The sequence below is a fragment of the Xyrauchen texanus genome, chromosome 20 (assembly GCF_025860055.1).
Source record: "Xyrauchen texanus isolate HMW12.3.18 chromosome 20, RBS_HiC_50CHRs, whole genome shotgun sequence".
NCBI lineage: Eukaryota > Metazoa > Chordata > Actinopteri > Cypriniformes > Catostomidae > Xyrauchen > Xyrauchen texanus.
The window spans coordinates 18,790,497-18,816,496 of record NC_068295.1 but is presented as its reverse complement, the minus strand read 5'-3'; the positions used below and the strand labels follow the sequence as shown (position 1 = coordinate 18,816,496).

The following is a 26,000-nucleotide window of genomic DNA, read 5'->3' as shown; positions in this document are numbered from 1 at the left end:
TGTATGGCTTAAAATAAAAATATTAAAATTAGGGGTGAAAATATAGATTTTTCCAATTAATCGTGATCTCCTGTGTAGTGTGTTAAAAAATGTGATCTCTTTTCATTCCCTTTCTTTTCTTTACATTTTGCTGATCAAAAACTAAAACAAATAAACATTAAATATAATCAAACAGCAGGGATGCGCTAAAAAAACTGTGCATGTTCTCGCTCTCATTAATATGCGCTAACTGTCTGAAGTGCCGTCAGTAGTCTTAGAGACAGTACCGTTATAGCTCTTGTTCTACATATCAATATAAATACTTGTAATTAGTAAAACTATGCATGTAAACAATAAATATGTAATAAAAACAAATGTATGCATTATAATACATTTTTAAAAAGCTCAAATGTGACCAAAATTATTTCATAATGTACCAAGTTAGAAGTTCCCCTGTATAAATGACAGCATAAGCTAAAAGACCATTGGACAAATGGACATTAAACCAAAAATATCCTTCAGTCTTACTGATGGTGCTGTGGGTGTACCCACACTGTAATGGATGACAGAAAAGAGCATTTACTCACTCTGAAGTGTGTAGTGCCTGCAGACAGAGGCGGCGGCAGCCGATTTTGCCGGGGCTTCACCCCGAATGTTTTGAGTGTAGCCCCGAATGTATTTTGAAAAGTTGACTGACAAATATGAAACCGGACAATAGCCTATGTAAACCCCCGAAATCATAAGTTTCCTAATTTCATTGTGCTTTGGCTTTGCACATACAGCCTGTAAAAACAGACATAGGCATAATCTAGCCTATAGAATAAGTTCCTTTGCTGTCAGTAGCCTATGGGCGACTCAGTTTCTTCCTCTCTGTTGAATATGCAGCAGGTAGGGGAGGATCTTGCACAGTCGTTGACATCAACTAACGTTACTTAGTGGCGAGTTAACGGCAGTTAGCAGGAAAGACAGCAAAAATGAAGCAAATGAGGCTTTGGGGATTTTTCCGAAAGAAGTCAGTGGGTAAGAATTCACATTTGTTTTTGTCCTTAAAAGTCTGAAGATCATAATCTGGCTGGCTTTCACCCTCAGTAGGCTAAACCTCAAGAGGTCCACTACCGACTGTCATTACATGTTGTAGCCTCTAGCCTCCTTGTTAGCGCATCCGCCTCTCAAGCCGGAGACGTCGGCTCGAGTCCCGTTCGGAGTGTACTTTTCTTGTTTATCAGGTGTTGTTTTCGCTAAGGATAACCAATAAGCATTAGCATAAAATGTATGTGTGACTTGTTTTGTGATATTAGTTTGTAGTAAATATACACTTTGATTTGATTCGATGGTTTTGTAGAGGGTAGGAAAGATGAGCTACAGACTGACGCCCGTTTCACACATACTCCGTTTGCAGTGCGTATGCGGTACAGGAGCAGCACGCGCTATAGTGCTTTCACATATGCTGCGTTTGCAGTGCACTACTGATCCGCAGTTTCTGTGTGCCACAAAATCAAAAATGTGTAAGTCATTTTGATTTTAAATCCAAACGTTAACTTTGACATTGTTTAAGACATTGAAACGGTATGAAAATACATTTTAATCATTGTGATTCTTTGTTTTACATGTAGTTTGAGTTGTTGACAGAAGAAAAGCTATCGCGCTATATCTGTTGCTAAGAAGGAGAAGAATGAGACGCATTTGCGTTCACTCTGTCTTTATTAGGGTAAAAAAATCATATATGATGGGATTTTGCAACTTTTGGGACTATAATCATACTTCTTTGTTTTTCTTGATCCTGTAATTTAGTAACTGTATAACACATTAACTGAAATTATGCGTATATGATGAAATTATTACACTTTCTTGTCAATCTATGTCTATTTTTATGTGAACAATGCGCTGCCACTTTAATTCAGTGCGGTGCAGCACAGCAAAAATAGACTCTGTGCGGAAACCATCGCTGCACTGCTGTATACGCACCGCAACTGGAACGGATCGACGGACTGCATCCGCGTGCAGTGTAAAAGCTCTAACCTGTTAACATGGGTACGGAAAAAATACGCACCGCATACGCACTGCAAATGGAGTATGTGTGAAATGGGCGTGAGGAGCCAGCAGCAGCAGCTGTGCCAGAATCAGGCATGGAAACTGGTAACAATTAATCAGTCACTTTACTTTAGAGAAAGTTAAAAGTGAAACATTGTTTATCCCAATAATCCTAATGAAAGGATTTTGACAGATGAACATGGAGAATTATATACAGTTCGATGCCATGGTGTGTCAATGAACTTAGACTAAAGTCATTCATGTATTGCTTTAACTTAGGATCTTATACATCATTTTGACAATTGATGTCAAAAAACATAAATTATTTATATTCAATATTTATTTACCTCACTTTACTCACTATAATATAACTCTTTTGTGATGACTTTATGGTAATGTACATGAAAATTCAAGAATCATGATGATATTAGGGCAATCCCACTGATCTGCTCTTCCCAATACATTTTCTTCAATGGTATTGGTCTACACTTTGACATATGTAGCACTTGATGAATTAGTTGTTTGAAGCTGATTTGCAATAAGTTATGTGCTGTATCTGTTCTTTTGCATCACAGATGATTCAGGGAGGAGAGAGGATTAGGGCTGCACGATTCTTGCTAAAATGTGAATCACGATTTTTCTCCATGGGAATTGAGGTCACGATTCTCTTACACGATTCTCATTTTTTTCAAACAAAATTTATTGCACTCAAGTACAAAAAAAACAACAACAACAAAACACAGGACATTCAGTATAATAAAGTGCAGCAGGAGGAACAAAACATTTTCTCCTTTCTTTATTTTAGACCCCTTAAAGTGAATAAGCTTTATGTTGTTGAACATAAGAAAACATTAACATATACAATATTAAATAAAAAATAACTAAATAGAACCTGTGCTTTTTGCTCCAATTGGCACAGAACCTTAAAGGTTCTTGGCCAAGAACACTAACCTATCAACATTGTGAGGTTTCAGGGAGGAACGCTGGCATGTTACAATGTTCCCCCTGTGCTGAAAACCCTTTCTGATGGGGAACTTGTAGCAGTGATACAGAGGTATTTCCTTGCCAGCACAGACAGTTTTGGATATTGTCCCTTGTGTTCTTTCCACCAGATTATGGGGTCATCTTCGCTGTCAATGTTTCTTGTGAGCAGATATGAGCCTAGCTCCATGTCAACATCATTCTCTTGAGAAGCATCAGATGGTGCTGCTGCCTCATTGCCCTTTGCTGCTTTTAAAAAACAACCTAAGGTCTTTCTCTTCTTTTCTACGGGGGCAGCTAAGGCTGGGCTGGGGTCAGTTGTGGGGGACTTTGCTGGAAAAGAGAAAAGATCACATAAAAATCTTAATATTTTACACTTGTTAACACAAGTAACATCTTAGCAGTTAAAAGCTATGGTGGGTTAGCTAAATCCAATTTCAATTATTTGCAGCTGTAAACAATGTAGCCTAATGTAAATTTATTACTCTGTGAAAATAAATATCTTGAATCATGTAAAGATATACTTACCATACCAATGCTAGTCATCTCATTCTTCAGTCTGTCCTTGACACTGACTTTGTTGTCCTCGCTGACATAGTTCAGTTTAAAACGTGGATCCAATACTGTGGCTATGTCGAGCAGCTCCTGAGTGTGTGGATCACTATACTTTTCTTTAAGGTAATGCAGGATTTTCGACTTAATTGATCGTGCAAGACCTGTATCATCTTCCTGCACTGCCATCATTGTCTCAAAAAGGTGGAGGACCGGCTTGACTGAGGAGATAGTAACATAGGCCTACTGCTCTCCTGACAGAGCATCAGTAAAGTCTGCCAGTGGGGTGAGTGTCTTGTTGATCACTTCAAGGACTTCGATATCCTGCCAGGTTGGTGTCAGGTGTCTAGCCTTCCGGTCAGCAGAGAGAACATGTCCAATAGCAGTTTGTTGTTCAAGGACCCTCTGGACCATAGCTTGTCGGGATCCCCATCTTGTTGGGCACTCCGTTTTAAGCTGGTGTTCAGGCAGGTTGAGCTCCTTTTGGGCAATAGCAAGCTCCCTCCTCCGCTTCCAACTATGGCTGAAGTAGGCCACAAGCTTTTTACAAAGACCCACAGCACGGTCAATCCAGGAATCTTTCATTGCATTCTCTATAAATAAAAATATGCTTAATCAACTCTGCAGTAAATTAATTTAACATTCCATAAATTTTCTTGCATTAAATGTAAAAATGGCTGTATCAATATTATGGCAAACATAAAGCAGGATCAACTTAATTGTGTGTGCTTCTATTTAAAATTGATTAAAAAAAATGTTTTAAAGTATAAGTAATTAGTTAAAAAGGCACATTTAAAATGTAAAAACATACAATACAATCCTCAATGTTCATTTAAGCCTCAGAATAAAAATGGGCATTTATACTTTTATTTTTTCTGCTTATGTCTGGTTAATTTATAAATAAATTAGGACTGCACAATAAATCTAAATGCAATCGCGATTAGGCAAATGCGGCAATTGTCATACGCATCTTGTCAGTAAATGCTGCTCCATCTGAAAGCTGGTGATGGAGATTTACTGCTGATTACAGAATCTGCTTTACTGACAAAATGTGCATGACAATTGCATTAGACCAGTGGTTTTCAATCCACAAACTTAGACAGTGTAGTCCTAAATAGTACCTTGTGTTCTTATTTTAATTCTGTTTTTTTGTCATATGTTGTTGTTTTTTTATTTTAAAAAAAATGTACATAAAGGACACATTTTTCTGATTTAAATTAAAATATGAAAATTATGAAAATGAAAATATGAAAATGTTTAATACACAGCTCACCTATAGCCAGATGTAGCCTATGGCCAAAACATTGAAGCCTTGTCCACTTGTTCAGGGAGGCTGCTTTTACAATGTTTGCTCCACTGTCTGTGGTGATGCACACCATTTTGTCCTCTTCCAAACTCCAGGAGTTGAGACTGTCCTTTAGTCCCTGTGCCAGTTCCTCGCCAGTGTGATCAGCAGGGAAGAACGTCGTCTGTAGACAGCGGCTCCTCATGTTGAAGTCATTCGTTATGAAATGCACTGTCAAGCTTAAATACGGCTCCATGGTTCGGCTTGACCATAGGTCTGTTGTTGCCGCGAAGTACTGCATATTTTGCAGTTCTTCCTCGACTGTAATTCGACACTGGGTGTATAGACCTGGAAGTGCAACGGATGAAAAATAGTTGCGAGAGGGCAACGAGTAGCGCTTGTCCAAAGTCTTTATCATTGCCTTAAATCCCTCGTTTTGAACTGTGTTGATTGGATCCATGTCTTTAGCTAAATGATAAGTGATGGCGTTTGTTATCTCTTTGTGCCGCTGGGAACTTGGAGGGTATGGCGATGCTCCGTACAACGTCTGAGTTATGGAAGTTTGCGTGGTTTGGCGGCTGGTATTTTGAGATGTGGCTCCCTTGTCTTTCATGGCTAACTTCGTACTGTATTTTGTGGTGACGTTTGAGGTGATTGTATAGATTAGTGGTATTACCTTGTGGTGCTGCGACGATGCAAAAGCACTGCTTGCAAATTATAACTCTTTACGCATCGTCTTCAGGTTTAAATCGAAAAAGTTCCACACGGTGGAATGTGCTCCTTTTTCTGTACCAATGTTGTTACATCCTCACTCTCACCGTCGCCACCAGGATTTTCCACACTGGGGTTCATTTTTACCTCTTACCGCTACAAATCCACCAAGTAAACTGACTTTTACCGCTTAGATCTGCCGCCTTGTTACACGCCAGTGTAAACAGCTGAACGCTGCCAATGAGGGAGAGGAGAGAAGTGATTGAGATTGAGCGTGACCAATAACGCGCGAATGCAGCATGATGTAAATACAGGGAAATATACGAAAGTGAATCGCCATCATTAAGAAATGAGATCGCATTTATGTTTGAATCGAGATCGTGATTTTTTTTCGATTAATCGTGCAGCCCTAGACAGGATGTTGAGGATAGTACTAGAGTGGAAGATTTAGGAACTGTAGAAACAGGCCCAGCCAGAGCAAAACTCAAAGAATACCCTCTCACCAGCTTTGGACTACAGGGAAGTGGTTGCTAGTGTGAAAATAAAATTGTCTGGGCTAAGCCCCGGACGTCCTTCAATGCTGGAAATGCCTCTGCCCGCAGACTATCCCTATTTTATGAAGGACACACTTCTACGGTCGACACTTGGAAGAAAACATGCAGTTGTTTTAAATGTACTATCTACATTGATATTTAACTTTGTAAATAGGCTAAAAAAGTGTATTCAATAGCTCATTATTTTTGGAATTGGTAAAGAGAATCATGACATTTTAGTGGTATTGGTACAGACTACTGAATGTTTGGTATCAAGACAACCCTAGTATGTGTTCTAAATGCTTTCACTGAATGGAAGAGTTGTGTGAACACTCAAAATCTACTTTGGTGTTCCAAGTCATTGGTAGACAAAAACAACATGAAAAATAAATGGGCTTGAAATGACGCGAGTGTGGGTAATTAATGCAATTTCTTATTTATTCAGTGTGACTTGACACAAGGTGTACCCCCACAAAATAAACAGTATTTTACATGGTCACATCCTCTTGCAAAAGCCAGAACTTGTTCTTTTAACCAGGATGCTGATTAGGTAACCCGAGGTACCGCTGTTCTTCACTGCAAAACAGCGGTACCTTGGGTATTCTTTGAGCAAACAAGGATCTTGCTCAGTATCAAGAACAAAAACAAAGAGGTTTTAACCTGTATTGAAACAAGTGACATGGTCAGTAAACAATATGCAAAAAGGAGGATGTCAACAATTACTCTACAGGGTTCAAACACTTTTTGACTAATGATTTTTCTATGACCTTTCCAGTGGTTTGTGATTATTGGATAAGGATTTTAAAATATAATTTTGATTCAGATTGATTTGATAATGACTTGTAAATCAGTTCGACAATAATGTACACTGAAAAGAACCAACTTATACGAATAGTTAACTAACAAATTGGACATAAACTATAGCTTGAGAGCAAGTTGTATTCTTGACAAGCTCTATAAAAGAGCAACACTGAGCCAATAAATCATTTTAGAGCAGAGCATACCTAGAGAAAAAATATATTCACTATATACATTTCATTGACTTTTCAGGCCAGGAAAGCACTATTTTAAAATTCCCTGATATTTCCATGAATATAGGAACCCTGTTTATGAGATTAATATACTTGGAAAAAGAAGAGAGAAAAAAGCTGTTATCAATAAATCATGATTTGCTCTTACATGCATCTCAAAAATGACACATTCCAGTTCCTCACTTCACTTTGTTCTCTCTCTCCTTCTTATTCTACTTTTTCTTCCCACTGTCTCTTTAATCTAGACACCCTCCTCACACATGGCAAAATGCCTTAAACTGATAACGAGTTGTTTTTAATAATTTATTTGCAAATAAAAGGTGCTGAGAGTGCGGGTGGATGAGGGCGACCTGGAATAACAGTTTTACTTCAGGCAGCGCATCAGCTCTACTATGTAGCACACAAAACTATTTTGAACTTTAGCATTTTTTTTTTTAAACTCATTAAAAAAGAAAAAAAAAAAAAAAGAGTTCATAATATTTTGTCATCATTTACTCACTATACCTGCTGTGGTCTGTTCCTCAGACGATGTGACTTAAGACTTCAGAAGACCAGTCCTACGGACTATTTTTATGATACTTCATGGTGCATTTGTAGCTTTTTTGGAGCTTGACATTTAAAACCATAATCCACTTTTGTTGTATAGAAAAGAGCTGCTCAGACATTTTGCCTAAGATCTCCCTTAAAGGAATAGTTCACCCAAAAAATGTAATTCTCTCATCATTTACTCACCCTCATGCCATCCAAATGTGTATAACGGAATACAAACAAATTCAGCTCTGTTGGTCCCCACAATGCAAGCGAACAGTACCAAACTTTTTAAGCTCCACAAGCTCATAAAAGCAGCATAAAGTAATGATTTGAGTAAAATCATATCTTCAGAAGCGATTATGATAGGTGTGGATATGAAACAGATCAATATTTAAGTCCTTTTTTTACTAACAATCTGGACTTTCACATTCTTAATTAGTTTTTTTCAATTCACATTCTTCGTGTATATCGCCACCTCCTGGGCAGGGAGAAGAATGTATAGTAAAAAAAGGACATAAATATTGATTTGTTTCTCTCCCACAATTATCATATCATTCTGAAGACATTGACCTGTTTCAGTGACGTCACGTTTTCCCCGCAGCCGCCATACCTGTGAACATCAGCGGGAGGAAACAATGGCAGTGAATGGAAAAACAACCGTAAAACGATATCAAGAAAAATATGAAAAAATACTTTTGATCCACACAAAGTCCCAGGAAAGTTGTATACAGGTCTGAGGTCAGCACAATAGTGGCAAAATTAGATTTTTGGTGACATTTAAATATATTTTTATCGACAATTTATCTCCGTATGCCGGCGAGTCTGATGAGTGACTGGTGAGTGCACACGCCTACTGGTACATCACTGCAACATCTCTCATTCAGAAGTTACAAATGTTTGTGTAGTTTTCTGCACTGATTTGGTCAAAATATTACAAAATATATGTGATGATCTCGTTTGTATAAATGTAAGAACTTCTTTTAAGTGAATACACCGAAAGCAACCGAGGCATATGTGTTTTACAGTGTGGTCTGGTTGTGTGAATAAAGTCTATGCTTCATTATCTTGCTGTGTTGTTTATTGACTGACATTTGGATATACACATAAAAAATATACTATATATTCACATTATAGTGCTTTTTATTTATAACTATGTGTTACAATTATGACATACCTTTATACTGTCTGGGTGTTATAAACAGTATCGTCCTATGTGCATTTCCAGTTTAACTGTATCTGACTCGATTATTTTAAAAATATAGTACACATGTGTATAGATAACTGACATGAGCAAAGAAAGTGCTCTCCACCTTCATCTCTGCTTGACTTTGTTCAAATTAAGCGGTGTCATTTAAAAGATAAAACTTCTTTGATAGAAAAATTACATTTTGGCTCTGGTAATTAAACAACAGTATCACCGTTTCAAAATTTATAAATAGAAACAAAATTTTCGCCAGCTTCTGCCGCACCCCACAGAACAGCACAATGAAGGTAGGCTATATGGAATTTTGGTCACAAACATGGCGGCGTGTTCACACAGTGATGCCACATGAAATGGGTCAATAGATTTAACTTATGGAGTTTTATGGATTAATTTTATGCTGCCTTAATTTTTTGGAGGTTCAAATTTTTGGGTACACATTCACTTGCATTGTAAGGACCTTCTTAACTGAAATATTCTTCAACAAATCTTTGTGTTCAGCAGTAGAAATAAATTCATACATATCTGGGATGTCATGAGGGTGAGTAAATGATGACAGATTTTTCATTTTTGGATGTACTATCCCTTTAAGAAAAAAAAATACTGGGTTGGAATAGCATTGCAAAATTTTTATTTTTGGGTGAACTATCCCTTATACTACTTTTCTTTGCTTCTGTTTACTTTGAGACTCCTCAGTCGGTGTTGACCATAAAAACAAAGACCTCCGCTTAGAGGGCATCTGATTGGTTATTTGTGCTTGCAGGCACAGGCTTTAATTGGCCTGGCTCAGACGGCTCTGTCAGCAAGGCAGAGCTCTGCTTGGGTAGGCTTACGTGTAGAAAGAAATGTAATTGGACAGGGCAGTCTTGCACTTTGACAGGGCAGTCTTTTGACTTTGATTGAAAACTTTTTGCAGTAAAGCCATGTTTAACTCTCTCCTTGTCCAAAAAATCAGAGAAGGCCAAAAGGATGTTGGTTGTTTAGATTGCTTAACCTACTCAAGCATTCTTACCTTCGTTCTTATGTTAATTAATCTGGATTGTTCTTAAATGGAGAGCATGCCCGATATACTGTGTGTATAATTAAGTTCATTTCGTGTTTATTCCATATTTATATGGACTCTGGGACTAGGTGATATTTGTGTATGTGTGGTTTAAGTACGTCATACATTTTTCAGTAAATTAAGAATACATTTTATTATTAAACTTTTGATGAATCATGATTTCGGCATGAAAATGTTGTACGGAGATTTCACGCACAAATACGTGCATATGCAGTTAATAAATGAGATCCATTGCTCTTAGTGACTTTCTGCTAAAGTGTGAGTGGTTTAATTGGCTGCTGGATCCCGTCAAAAACATCATTTGTTTTTTTTATTTTTCAGAGCATAAAAGGACAGCTGCAACCCACCAAGCTGTGTAATGTGAATTTGAAGCCTCACTCATCAGCACAACTGGCCTCCAAACAGCCATTCCTACTTTGGTCATGGACCTGGAAAATATTGCAAAGCCACACACACACAAAACTGTAAGTGTGGATGAGTGCATGTTGATACTCACAATGGCTCCGTTGACAGCATTTTTATCGAAGTACTTCTTCCTCTCATACTTGTCCCTGATGAAAAACTCCACGGCTCTGAAAACTTTGCTCAGGAAAACTGAATAAATTGGTGCCTTTAAACATTACTCATACAAATTATCTTAAAGCTGAAGTGTGTAAATTCTGCAGCATCAGCGTTCATCATTCAATTATGACTGCCTTAAAAAAGGCTTCCCCAAAAACGTCCCCATTTGCAGAACAAACAGATAGTCCCGCCTTAAACTCACACCACTGGTTGAGCTGATGTTGATGTGTCAGGCTGGTCAAGATGTTTATAATATGGACATAAAATGCTTTGATAGTGCCACAGTGTTCACAATTCTCTGCAAAATCAACATACAAATGGCTTATTTACAGTTGTCTCTGCATATTAAGCTGGATAAGAAAAGTATTTTAATGTCAAAAAAATTACACACTTCAGCTTTGAACATCACATCATTTAAATAAGCCTGGCTCACATTTAATCTTTAATCTGAGAGAGGGTAAGATATAGAAAAGCATATCTAGCCTGCTGATGCCAACACATCTGTTCTGAATCTACACGCTCTCTCAAACAAAACAATTTCAAAAGCCAATTAGTCTGCTAAACTTTAAAACATCTGTGTTTTAAAGATGATCCAGTGCCCAGTTTGTAACCATGATTTTTTTTTTTTTGGATGGCAAATCTCACATTGGCTAGGGCACTTTAATTGGCATCTTGCACTGCTAGAATAAACCCTGCTGCAAAAGGTCTGGTCAGATCACTAACTTTCTGTTCCTTTTCCTCATCATTAAAAGACCTACCTCACCTGGCCCAGACACACAGAGAGACAACAGAATATAACTCAGAATTGTATGTCTATGCAAAAGAGGGAAAAACATTAAATAATCACCATCATAGTAAGATGCATAGTAAGGTTTTACATCCATTGAGCCCCAGATAAATGAATGATTATACATGTATTATAGAAATAATGAACCACATACAGTTAAACCAATAATTAGGAACAGTCTTGTTTGAAAATAAAATAAAACGGCATTCTGAGCACACGATAATGCATGTGAACCCTGTTAACGACATTAATTTATATAGCAACAACCAAGTTCCAAGTCATGAATCCTTGCTCACATAACAATCATACATTAGATGAAATATGGATCAGGGTGAAGAAGTAGGTGTCAGAAAGAGAAAGCATCCAAAAGAGGGAGAAAGAGAATAAAGAATGGGAGAGTCTGAGTCAGTGTCCAAACACCTGTAGTGACCCTGTACAACAGACATACAGGTGAGTATTAGAAAGAGAGCAGAAAGGGATTGTGGGAGGCAACGGGGGAACACAACACAAATCTGCCAGAGTCAGTAAACTGCATGAAAGTTAGCCAGTTAAAAAGAAAACGATTGAACAATGCGAGAGAATGAAAAAGGAAGAGGAAATCATGTGAGCAAATCGATTTCAAGAAGAAAGAGTACTTGGCAACAAATTTCCTCTTTTCTCACCGATCTGACATTCACATTAACGTACAGTAACCAACTCCACCGTTAGAGAGATCATGAGAGAGAACCGAGGCGGTAAGTGGGAAGAAAAGGTGACAGACAGAAAGAGAGTGAGAATGAGTGAGTGAGTGAGTGAGTGAGAGAGAGACCCCAACACTAAAGCACAAAAGATCCATATTTCCATCTGAAGAAAGCACACCTGTGATTAAGCAAATTCTATCAAAGCGGGTTAGAGGAGGAAGCTCACATCCGCTGTCCAAATTAATCCATTTTGACGGTTAAGAATATTGTAACTCATCGGTCAGCATACAAATGAAGCCATTTCCATAGCCACACCAAATGTAGGAGTGCTGATAACGGGTCACGGATGCCAGAGAAATTCAATTAGGGTTTCTGAAAAAGCCAATGGGGAGAATATGTAATTTTCCCCTACCACTACAGACACCCAATTAGATTGATGGTGTGAAACAGGATGGAAGAGGGTACCAAAGGCAAGAGGAATGCGGTACAGGGCAGAGGGGAAGAGAAAAGAGTAGGTGTAGCTTGGGTTTCTGTCAGGCCACAGTGGCGAGGTAGTTCCCGTCGAGTTAGGCTCTGTATGAGAATTATGAAAACGGCAGTGTTGCCTCTTGATCTCATATCTAGATCCAGATATGTGAGGTCACACAAGCTGCCAGACTTGCAAACTCACATTCAATAAAGTCTCCAGAATTTCCCAAATGAAGATGCAACTTGCAGGGTGTTTGTGGGATTGTGATAGAAATTATAATGGAATTGAATTTAAAAACTATAATTTTTTTAAATAAATGAGTACAACCAAAATGTAAAACTTTATTTTGATATTAGCCTTACATTACATCATAGTATCATAGTAAATGACCAAAAAAATCCATGGTAGTATAATATGCAAAAAACAATGACAGTACCATGGTACTTTTTGGTATTTTTTTGTAAATGTAAATACAAATGGAAGTCATTACATTTATTATTACTCAGAATATTTATTAAAAGGTTAGAATATTACTCTCATTACTTAAAAACATATTTTTTTATACACTAGTGATGGGCATATTCGGGCAATTTTGTAGTCAAGTACTCTAACCCACAAAAACGAGTAGTCGATCACAAAAATACGAGTAGACGAGTAATCAAAGTACGAGAGTATGTGAAATGTATATTTTGTTTTATTCACAAATGTTACCGAGAACGGCTTGGGGGGAAAAACATTGAATGAACAAAACGCATTAATAATAATGATTAAAATAAAACTATTTAAAAATAAATGTAAAAAACATTTGCACTAACCTGGATCTTCCTAGAAATTAATACTGATGACATTAGGGTAATGCACATATATTTACTCTTGAGTCTACATAAAAAAGGCTATCACATTTTTATAATTTCAAACGTTATTATTCAGAAAAACAAGTGGTGAATGTTGGCTTTTTATAAAAATGTGCTCTGCCCATGTTCAGATATTTAACGCAAGTCTAAAATGCTTGTACAGATCATTGTTCATTAGTATGCATGAGTCCAACAAGAACTGAATAACAATAGAGCAAATTTCAATAAGAATCAAAATATTACAAGTATTGCCACACTTGTTTTTGCTTGAAAGCACACAAAGACGCCATCATGTCTCCTCTCATCAAACACCTCAATGACACATATCCCCAGCAACTCCGAGTGGACTCAATTGTAACTAGGGCTAGGTATCGCCTGGCACCTCACGATACAACACGTACTGTAATACATGTCGCGATTCGATATATTGCAATACATGACGATATTATAATTTGATTCAATTTCAAATCAATTCCAATTCATTTGGTTATATTTCAGCTATATAATGATGTCTGATGAAGAGCATGCAGCTGGAAAAATCATGATTTGGTCTCTTAGTGAGCTCGTTAAATTTATTTGGAAGTAACAGTGTGCCAACTTTGTTGTGTGTTTATCTTATATGAACACACAAAACATGTAATATAAATATTGATACATGGATCTAAATTATCGATACAATATAATTCAAAAAAGTATTGCAATATATCAGTATTTGATTGTATCGACACAGCCATAATTGTAACTGCGAGATTTGTTAAGAGATTCAGGAGAAAAGTACAGTATAATTCAGTGTTGCCCACGTCAGGCAAATGCTCAAAGGAAAACTTTTGATATTTGAGTAGTGTTTTTATTAGTCGACTAGCATGTGCAGAAAGATTACGTAATTAGTCGATTACTCATGCACATCCTTAACACACAAAAGTTCTCTCTATTGCTTACAAGAGTAATTAGCTAGTTCTGGCAGCAGGTTCCAGCAGTTTGTTTAAATTTGGCGGCAGATAGAAAACCATAGGACGGTAACGGCACAAACTCAAAAATAAACAGTTTTCTCTCCATTACAACTTTGGAGCCAGGAACAGGTTTTTTCATCTCAAAATTCAAACTTTACGACCCAGAACACATCTGTACAATCTACAGAACAGTCACAAATCAACCTCAGATTTGTAAGTTAATGCAGATTTGCGTCAGACCTGCGAGTTAAGGTGCGTACACACTGCCAACATCGTGCGCGACAGTGACTCCATACCATTCATTTTCAATGAGAGCACAGCGACTTCCAGCGACACGAGCTGTCGCGACCGTTGACGACTAGATGTGGGCGTGTCCAGCAACGCGCCAAAGTTGAGACAAGTTCAACTTTATTCAAATGAAGAGCGACTAACGGAAGCGACAGCCAATAGGAGAGAAGACGGGAGAGCTCACGTGATCTCTCTCTCTCTCTCTCTCTCTCAGCTCCTGCAGTAACGGAAAGATGGATGAAAGGCTAATTCTTGCTGTTAGAAATTTTCCAGTGCTCTATGATATGTCTCTTCCCACGTACAAGGACATTTTTAAAAAAATACTGCGTGGAAAGGTGTATCTGAGATCGCGGGGATTTTATGGACCCAGACAGACCGGCATTTGCATTTTCGCCGCAGATAATCAGCCGCTATGGCAAACAGCACGCCTTGTTTCTCATTCATGTTTGATATAAAGCATTTTATGTACTGATTCCATTTATATTTAGTCTTTTCCCTCCAAAATGTTTGTTTTTAGTGGCAAGAAAAGCGATTCGCTGTCAACAGCAATGGAATGACATCCGTGAATGTCATTTATAAACGTTACTAGGCAACCAGTAGTGGGAACACCCACTAGCGACTTCACCGCCAGCCACTGACGACCTGTAGCGACAAAGTCGCTGGCAGTGTGTACGCACCTTTAGTGCACACCCTCATACACTATGTAGCCAAAATATTTTGCCCACCAAATGTGCTAGATGAACAATTCATTTCATTTACATTATTCCCCATTTGCTGCAATAACAACATCCACTCGTCTGGATTTTCCACTATACTGTGTGTAGTAACATGGTAGCAGGGATGCATGCTCCCATTTAGACACAAGATCATCGGTGAGGTCAGGCACTGATGTTGATGTGGTCTGGCTTAAATTTACCATTCCAATTCATCCCAATGATGTTCAGGTCTAGGCTTTGTGTAGGACAATCAATTTTTTCAACAACAGATGAAGTAAAAAAATTCTATAATGACCATGCTTTGTGCACATGGGCATTGTAATGCTGTAATCGAAAAGGGCCCTCCCCAAACTATTACCAGAAAGTTGGATGCACTCAATGCCCTAGAATGTCATTGTACTGAATGGAGCATCGTTTTGATTTGTCTTAAAATTAAATAAATGGTGTAGCAAAACTCGTTAATTAGAAGGGGATGTCCATATACTTTTGGCCATATAGTGTATTTAGACTGCTTATAAGGGAAAAATCAGGATTAAATCCGACCTGCTTTGTATCCCAATAATATTTTCCCTAATAATTTCCTACCACCTCTCTACTGTCTCGGTCAACGGTCAATAAACAAGAGCCAAAATGAACATCGATGCAAACACAGACACAAGGATACTGGTCGGTTTGTGGCCTTCTGAAATTTTCTGGGAGATGAGCTTCATACAGTTGTCTTGCCTTGGTGTTGCCCATGCTCTGCACACTCTAAACAGAGGGAAAAATAGAAAGAGAAAAAGGTCAGTAACAAAACAAGATCACAAAACGTATAACAAAATATAGCAGGCCACAGCAATGAGCAGGGTGGAAGTGGAACAGAAAGAGCAAAAATTCTAATGTACAAATGTAACCGAACTGACATTACCCTTAAAAGAATCTAGAAGGAAAGTAATAATGTAGGATGAGGGAACTCTACAGCATATTATGTACATAAATGTGAACCATATATACCTGCAGTACAGCACTTCATTAAATAAATAAATAAAGCACCTTAGTAACCCCAAGAGTATTTGCAAGGAAATTAAAATATACTATTCAGGTACAGTCATATTTTTCATGAAGATCACACTTAAGGAAAATTAATTACATGGAGGCTATATGCAAAAATTAATTTGCTCACCAGCCTCATTTTTTCCATTAATGGCACGTACATTACACATTACTTGCATTATTTATACCCTTGGGGAGCAATTCAAAATACATAAAGCATTGTTTAAGAGTACTTTTCATGATGAACTGATATAAGAATAAAGATTTATGCATTATGCTGCCCGGACCCTTTAAATGAGTTGCACAGATCTTTCTCTCTGTGAAAGAGCAACTTAATTTGCCCTTTGAGAGTAGAATTCGATTTGTTGCTGTGTGCACAATAGCCAGGGCAACAGGAGTGACAGCACCATGATCTATATCATGATTACAGCTACCCAATAAAGTACATCACCTTAAGATTCCCAACTTCCAAAGCTATTGGTGAAAACTAAGGCTGTCATATGAAAATTAGAATAGTCGAATATAAGATAAAAGTTTACATTTGAATTAGAGATAGACCAATATATCGGTATTACCGATTAATCGTGCCAATAGTAGCTTTTTGGAACTATTGGTTAACGGAAATAAAATCAATGCCAATAGTTAGAACATATATTGTGTCTCCAACTTCCTATTGTGAATAATAATAATATACTGTATAGGCTATAAAAAGCTTAATTTGGTAAATATTAAATAAAGCGCATTCTAATGGTGCCAAGTCAATGTAATTTTGAAATAAGATTCCTTTGTGTGTTTCAGGCTTGTTTATTGTTAAAAGTCCCACGTCATGCATCCAATCTTACTTTTTCCTGATTATTATTGGGATTTTGGTTGAAAAGTAAACTACATCTGGGATTTTATTTATTTTGGACTCTGGCCTCCACTAAGAAATTTTCTAACATTCTGTGAACAGATTTTAAAAACTATCGGCCAATTAATAATTTATCGGCCTTTTCCACCACCCAAGTTATCGGTATCTGCAAAATCCACTATCGGTCGACCTCTAAATTGAATACTAAAATGAGCATTCGAATTTTGGATGTGTGCCATGAACAGGCGCATAGCAATAAATAAAACAGAACATGGGTGTCTTGAGACATGTTTTCATGATTTCATTTTCATGACATGACATAGCATTCAAAGATGTCCGTCTTGCGCATGCTTGCATAGAAAATGACATATGTGTTCAGAGTGAATGGCCCCCTGATGGTTTTACTTTTTTTCTAAATATTTGAAAATATAAACTGGCTTAACCTTTTGACTATTATTTTATGCACATTTGTTTAAAGCCAGGTATGCTCTTTACAATAAACAATCGTTACAACAGTGTGCTGAATGGTTTACATCAAGGAGCTCTAAAATACTATACTGCACTTATCTTTATTGATTTGTTGTGCCCTTTTTTGGACATAGGAGACAATGTCGATTTAAAAATCAGATGTCTTTTAGATTTCCCGTTTCCGGAAATAATGTCTTTAAAATTTTAATTTAATTAGAATTTTGGTAATATTTCAGTGAACAATTCTAATATTTTTTTCTTAGCCCTGTTGACAGCCCCTTGTAAAAACACACGATCTTTCACATGAAACAGGCTTTTACATGAAAAACTGCAACGGTTAGTATTTGACTCCAATGAAAGCAATTCAGTGGTTTGACGAAGCAGAAAACTAAAATATTTTTCTTTGAAACATCTTCACCTTTGGTTACACTGAAAGCTTTCTTTGCCAGTGCATGGCCCGGTTCTTAATTAACCGTGTAATCCAGTATACCATTGCTTAGAAATCAAAGCGGTGTTCAAACATATCCAAATGACACATATTTGTATTATCGGTTCAAAGTCACGTTCATCCAAGTCTGTCAGAGACAAATTAATGTGAGGATGATGGATCAGATTGAAGGAAGAGTAGATGCAGGAAAACAGACAAGTAATTACCCATCAAGAATTAATTACCCATCCAGACGCCAATTAATATGCAAAGAGGAGATGCAAGACTCCCTTTCTGTTGCTTAAACTCTCATGGAGGAATAAATCTTTGGAGCCACACAAACAGCCACACAAATATAGTTAGACATTCACCCCTGTAAGAAGAATGAAGGTTATTTGGACTACTTTAAGCAGTTTTATGATAAGGAGACACCACTAAAAGGCCCCATGAAATGACTGAATAAGTAGTTTTCTTTCTTGTGTTGATGGATTTCCCAATGAAACAGGAAGTTTGGGCAGGTCCCTTTTCGGTTAAAGGGGCAGTTTAGACCAAGAAAGTTGTAGCGCTAAAAAACACATTAATCAGAATGCGAGTGTCTCGAGATGCGCTTTTAAAAGTCGATGTCTCTTTTCACCAAAAAACAAAGAGTGTCTAAACGGCATTTAAAAAACACATTTCAGTTGACCAACATATTTTGCGGGGGGGAAAAAGCTGGATGTGGCGCAGTGGTCAAAACTGTCCATTTAGTGCATGTTTGCATCGCAAAAACAATGGAAAAAGAGTGCCGATGGACACAAAACACATTCAGTGTGAATGGCCCTTTACACACACAAACAAACACACCTGTATCTGCTCGGGGGTCCACTGGTCCAGGTTGACTGATTTGACGCGTGATATATGCACTCCCAGGTTCCGGTGGATTCCAGCACAGCGTATGCAAATAAACACACCGAGATTCCAAGAGGCCCATCGAGGTCCTGCAGAGAAAGAAAAACGGGTTGATTTTAAGACCTGCAGTAAACCACTTCCCATTATCTGAAACCGATAAAACCCTCATAACAGACATTGAAGAAACAAAGGTTTAAAATAAATCTTCTGAGTCATGTAGCTGCTTCATGCTGCCTTGTAAATATGCCTCTCTGAGGCATCGAATAAACTGCATTCTGAAATGACAGCAAAAAACAATATCTAAACTATACAATTTTGCTGTTGTAACAATTCAATCAAGAGCGAGATCTAAGTATAGATGAGAGCAGCAGGTAGCACACCTGCTTACTGAATCGACACATTCAATAGCCTCAGGTGTCTGAATAAATCTACCTCAGTGAATTCTGATCTCATCAGCCACCAGAAAAAGTGCATTTTGCTAGAAACAGTCTGCCAGTGATTAAATTATACCCGTATATGTAATACTCAGCTCTCAGTGTTAACTGTAATAGCACGGGGCGGACGGTGAAGTCTCAACTGACTGTAGATGCTAAGAAAGGAAGAGTACTCAAAGCTCAGCTCTCAGCTCTGTTCAAAGCTTAGTAACAGAGACTAAAAGTCTCGAGTCGATAGCATGCGGGTGAAGAGATGTGTGTGTGCACGCAAGTGGAAACGGAAGGATTGGGGGGTGCACTTGAGCGGGCCCGACAGTTCTTGGCTGGTTGGTTGGTGTTGGTGAGAGCACTGCTCCTGACGGGCTATAAATCACAGGGTTTCCCAGGAAATGGATTTTAGTGGTTTACTCGCCTTCTTTGGCTTTATCTACACCTGTCAGCCATCTTAGGACATGTCCAATTCTCTTCCTCTGTCTCACGCTCTCTCGCAGCATGTAGCCATATCCATGGTAGAGGGAAGGGAGGATCTGTATTCTGGCCCCAGGATGCTTGGCATGGGTTTGCATGCCCATCAGGCAACAGTATACTAAACCACAGACCCTGGCAGTACCACCCACATAGCTCTTCAATACCTTGCACACACACACACACACACACACACACACACACACACACACACACACACACACACACACGTAGATCCATTAGCATAAAAAAACAATACCACACGGGTTCTTCATTTCCATGTATGTTCATAATTCATCCTGCATGATTACTCAAGATATTAAATGGCCATCTCGATTCTTTTCACTGTTCAGCCAACAAAACAGGATAGAGGTGCTTGAACAGGCTGATAATATTCCCTCAACATGCGGAAAACCTCAAGCACAAACTGCGGTAAAGAGAGAAAGCTGGTTTCGGAGGCTCTTATCTCTCACCCACTCAAACTTAAACTCGGCTAGCTGCACAGACTCCGTCTGCCGCCCTTCCAAATTTATTAGCCCCTTACAAGGCTGCAAGATTGTGTCTCACACCACTGCACCAGAAGCTGCATAACTCAACCACAATTAAAGTTAATTTGTCATTGAGTGGAGCCCGGTTCTGTGAAGGGTGCAGTGCCCCTGTGGAAAGGAAGTGCTGGGGAAACTGTGCACTCTCCCTGCTGGACTGGAATTATGCAGTGGGGACTGGATATTCTCCTCTAGGACTTTCCCAGATGAATGGAGTGGATCCTCAATAGCTCCATTTACACCTGGCATTCATGTCAATCTTCAGGCTAAACAGGATCCAATGCAACTTGGAAACGCACTGTGATTCAATCACTGAAACCACATTTGGGGTTTGTGGTCTTGGATGCATATAGCAACAGCACATTTGTTGTGTAAACTAATGTGCCTTGATGTTTCCCAAACAGTGCCAAAAGACTACCTACTAATGTAACACATAATAATTGTGCTAGGATGTGTTTTAATTGAGTAGTTTACCCAAAATGTTTTATTATTTCATAACCTATGAAGCATAACCATAAGCATGTCAAACCTGTATGGCTTTATTTAATGTTAAAAAAATCAATGAATGCAAGTTCTCTTGAGAACAAGCGAGCCACTGTGAACAAGCTTGTCTCATGCACTCAGGAGTAGGGATGTGTTAGGGTGGTCAACTATTCGACTAGTTGTCCAACAACTGACTCGTCGATTAGTGGGGTCGACTACTAACGTTCATATTTTTAGTCATGATGGTTTTAATGGGAGAAGAAATTTTCAAATTAATTGAGAGTAAAAGTATTAAAAGTAAATAATAGTCAGCACAGTAAATCATTTTGCAAGAGATGTTTAATCTCTTTAATGCTTTAAGATGTCCATTTAAACACTACTGCCATTACAGCCATCAGCAATTCGTTTTTAAGACGATCACAGTCAGACATTAAATCTCTGCAGTGAGTAATGTTCCCGTATTTGTGGGTTTCTTAAGAGATTACAGTTTTTGCTGATTCTGTCTGACATTACTTAAATAAATAGCTGCAGTCAGAAAGGTTAAAACACCTGATGTGAACAAGATGTGCACATGCATCATTATCTTGGAGTTCTGTGCTATTGATTGAACAGCGAAGATTGCCCTGAAACACTTGGTTACACTGAAGTGCATCATTCTGCGTTTGTACGGGATGGTTTTGTGCTATTCTTTATTGTAGCCTTTATTATTTCGTACTTTTTTTACTTTGATAGTTTTGTGCGATAAGATTCTATAGTTGTTTAGCCTTTTCATTTCTTGAATATCCGTTAGTTACTGTTAAAGCGCTGCGCATGGTGTCCGTGTACCCCTCTGAAATGCGTCTGATTGGGGTCAAGTGACCTTTGGAGCAATGGAGCCTAATTATACATCATTATCCCTAACACGACTATTTGTTCAATCAATGACTGACTATTCGATTTTAAAAATTCAACTCAGGAGCGCACAACAGACATCAAGATTTCAACTGATAATTGACTTAAAATTAAACATATGTTATGCTTTCAAAAGACTTGAAAAATGATGCATGGACAACTTTTAGGATATTTTTGGGTCCTTTTTTTAAGCTTTAAAAGCAATCACTATCAGCTGGCATTGTATTTCAAAGATGGACTGGAATATTAATTTAAAACCTCTCCTTGTGTTCCACAAAAGAAGGAAAGCCATATGGGTTTATTAGGACATGAAAGTGAGTAAATTATGACAAAATGTACATTTTTGAGGGAACCTCTCCTTTACAGTTTGCTGGCTACGTACGGCTTTGAAGGAAAACAACTTTCCAATTGAAATATTTGGAAGACATACAAAACATCATGAATTTTTTTGTTATCACAACATCAGAAAGCCTCCCCCAGAAAAAATCTGATCACAAGTGATCAAAAGATCTGCATTTCAGATACATGTTAATACCAGGTGTACATAGTAAGCTGCTCACCTGAGATGTATCAAAATATAATAATTTTTGCAGGAAATTCAACCCAAAAATGTTTTGTATATTGCATAACCATGTGATAAAATCTATTATTCTATAATCCAGTAAATAGTTAAAAGAAAAATAAGATTATTAATTACAAATACATATTAAGTCTGGCATCAGCTGTTTCACATAATGTAACATTTGAGTTATCATTAAAAGACTCAACAGTAATACATTATCAATGTACTGATATGAATTAATGAATGAATGAATGGAGTGAATGGAGTGAATGGAGTGAATGAATGAATGAATGAATGAATGAATGAATGAATGAATGTCTGGCAACCACAAACAACCTAGAGTTAATCTGTGTCTACAGCGAATGTTTTGATGTCACATCAAAGACAAATTGCTATAGAAATTATAAAAAGCTTTATAATCAACAAATCTGTCTACACTGGAAGCACCCATCTGTGACAGAGTAGAGATGTCTGCTGTCTGTTAATACCTTGATTTTCATCTTGGCCTCTCTCACAGCTCTTGTGTGCTTCTGTGCAGACAGACAGGTCTACGTAAACAGAAAGTGCTGCAAATGGAGGGGAACTGGCAGAGGTCACACTCAAGACAGGCCATGACCCATGACCCTTCCCCAGCTCTGTCTGTCCTCAAGACTGTGGAGGACGAAAGATGGCCTCAATCGTCTAGAAGGGTGAAACCGGCTACTCAGAGGAGACATGCTTGCATGTTCTCTCTTTTTCTTCTTCCCCAATCCATTCATTATCTGCACAGCTAAACACAGCAGATGAAGAAATCCTGGGCGAGTCCTTCAGTCACCATTCAATGGCTAATAATTCAGCATTCACCTCAGTAGAAACCCGAACCTGCCGCTGTAAACAAGTCCACACTACAGGGATGCAAGGCAGCAGCATATGAAATGGTCTCAGAATGGCTGAGGAACGCTATATTTAGTCTTGAAGAGAACATACAAGGCTGCATTCAGCAGCTGGGTGGTGAGATAACATTATATTTTTGGGCGAGTCTGTGTGCATGACCCTACCTTGAAACCTCAATTAAAAGGTGGCAAAATAAATTATTCAGTGTCTAAACCTTCAGAGGGTCCTGTGACTGTGTATGTAAAGCGGGAGAATTACAGTTGGCACTGCGGTACCCAGGTCTCTGCCATCATTGTGGAGTCAACCCAGATATACAGAATAGGCCAGTAGCTCTTTTGCCTGTATACAACACACATAAACAAAGGGACATGCCCGATATCGGATGTTCCAAACATATAAACACAAAATCTTCATCTCTTTGTCCCTCACATTTGTCATTTTTGCTTTTGTAGCACCTCCAGTCTCACTGGATACTGAGTGGCTGCTTCGTTCACTCAATGTCACATTGACAAGAGAGCATTTGTCGAAATAAACAATAGTCTGTTCTTCCCTCAATCTTTCACTTCTGGTGGCATGGGTAACCGTGGCGACAGGAGCCCCTCTCTATTTTCACTTCCTTCCTAATCCTTTCCATCAGCTCTGCCAAAGGGGGAGGAGAAAAAGAACAGAGAACGAAAGAAAAGGAGAAAGAAGAGAGGGGCACTGTACTTCACCCAAAAACTTCAAAGAACTTGGAGGACCCTCCAGCTACGGTCGGGTAATACTTCAAAAGGCTGGTGCTGATTGTATTGGTCTGGTACAGGGACTGCGGCCAGCTGCTGTGTCTCAGGACCTAAGCTGATTAGGACCGAACCGCTGCAACACATAGGCCTAACTAGGAATGAGGGGTCTTCCAATTTGCCTGCTATTCAAAGTGATCATATTTTACACTTTTGTAGCAGTTTAACTTTCCCCTGAATTCCACTCAAATTTATTATAAGTTTCTTGCATTACAGTTACAATTTATACTTAGTGACCATTTTCCACTCTTCTGTCTGACCTTTAGAATTAAACAGCGACATTTTGCTGCAAAATCTTTAAGTCTTCTGTATATAAATTAGCTCTGTTATGATTGGCTATCCTCCATGTACTGGCCTAGTTCACAATGTAGCTCATCAGGGTAGGCCAAGTTGCAGAACAATAAAAAGTAGTTGATATCTATACATTGGTGGACATATGTTAATGTGAGGTCGTAACCATGACAATTACTTAACATTTTGCAGTTTCTTTTTGGTCTAGGTTGTCTAGTCAGGTCGCTTTTTGTTGTGAACTTCAGATTACCAAATCAAACTCATATTTCTACAGAGCAAGAAAACTTTTTCATGCCAAATGCTTTTCAATGATTCTGCTTTAAAGTCCCTCAATTGTGCCTCTCCTCTATCAGCCTCTACCCTTTTTCGTTCTTTCAATAACTTTCTCTCCCCAGTCCAGGTACAGCAGAACCCTCTAGTTTGGCTGAAAGGAGGCTCATCTTATTAACCGTACTTGATAGATCACCCAAAAATCTAAATTATTGTCAACATTTACTCACACTCATATTGTTACAAACCTGTATGACTTTCTTAAAGAAACTGTTAGGCAGAATGTAAGACAGACAGGTCAGTCCCCATTCACTTTCATTGCATGAAAGCAGCATTAACATTCTTCAAACTATTTCCACTCATGTTCCACAAAATTCAGTCAGTCAGTTAATATTTAATTGTCCCCACTGTTACACAATAGCCACTTTACCACTATCGGGCCACTGCAAGCCAGGGCTATGAACTGGTCAGCCGGGGGCCAATAGCCTCATACCTCCAGCACAAAATCTATCTGCGTTTGCACCATCAGGCATTGCCCAAAAACCCACCCTTTATATGCCACTCTGGTGTTAACGTCACACACCCCACTCATGGGAAGCTCAAGCAAGGTATAATTTTATCTAGTTATCTAGAATATCAAGTTTATATCATATGTAAAAATTAGCTATCTAGCAAGATATGTTACCATTGACAACTCACCGACTGTAATTGCCATGGTGTCCCGAGTGGTCTCTCCACTAGCAGCGGTACGCTATTCCAGCACACAATTCATGATCTCGAACCATGGAAAGTTCTGCCTTTGAGCACCGTTTTGTCCAATGTTCATCTTAAGACATTTGTACTATGCCCACATTTTAAAAAAAGAAAACTGTCCCCAATCTGTACCGTACCCATGGATACACAACTTGGCAATTTCGGCGACAATATACATAATCATGTCTTCATTTTGTATCTTGGTGCTGACCCTCTGAACTAACTCAGCTAAACACCACCTCAATCAATCCCCAGTTAGCTATGTTTGGCCAAAGGATATTCCGTGGGCCAAAAGCCATTGGCCCAGAGGAAGCTCTGGAGGCACGATGTAGCATCAGAAGTGACAGTGGGTTCTGCTAGACAATGCATGTCTTTAAACAGAACACTTGCTGCAGTCAAGTCAAGTCAAGTGGTTGACTTTAACACCATATGACAGTGCTGATTATGTTTATAGAAGTGTGTGTGTTCATGCCTCGTTGGTTCTGTAAGGGCAAACCACACTTATACGTTGCGCCTGTGTGCATCTCTAAAAAAGTGACTGTGAGTGTCGACTGCTGAGTATAGCTTGCTGGGAATGTGACGGTGGTATGTAGTCATAATTAGGAAGTGAGGTAGCGGGAGCTTCCTATGGTGGCATTCTCCCTAATCTCCAGGTCCAAAAAGTGAGTGGAATCAACAGTCTCACAAAACACAAGCACACACCTATGCGTGGGCATGGGTATGCGTGCACAGACTGCAAAAGTTATAAGTGCTGCTGCCATTTCTTAAAAGCCTCCATTTATCTCT

At 38.5% G+C, this 26,000-nt stretch overlaps 1 protein-coding gene across 4 annotated transcripts in view; it reads right to left on the bottom strand.

Moving 5' to 3' along the window:
* The window catches only part of LOC127660610 (stromal membrane-associated protein 1-like), a 148,788-nt gene that overhangs the window by 96,403 nt on the left and 26,385 nt on the right, over positions 1-26,000 (bottom strand). For all 4 annotated transcript variants that reach the window (XM_052150933.1, XM_052150934.1, XM_052150935.1 and 1 more), the window contains exons 2-4: positions 18,824-18,957; positions 15,868-15,953; positions 10,395-10,470 (exon numbers count right to left, since the gene is read on the bottom strand). In XM_052150933.1, the coding sequence (XP_052006893.1) occupies positions 10,395-10,470; positions 15,868-15,953; positions 18,824-18,957 (296 nt within the window). The remainder of the gene's footprint in view (positions 1-10,394; positions 10,471-15,867; positions 15,954-18,823; positions 18,958-26,000) is intronic.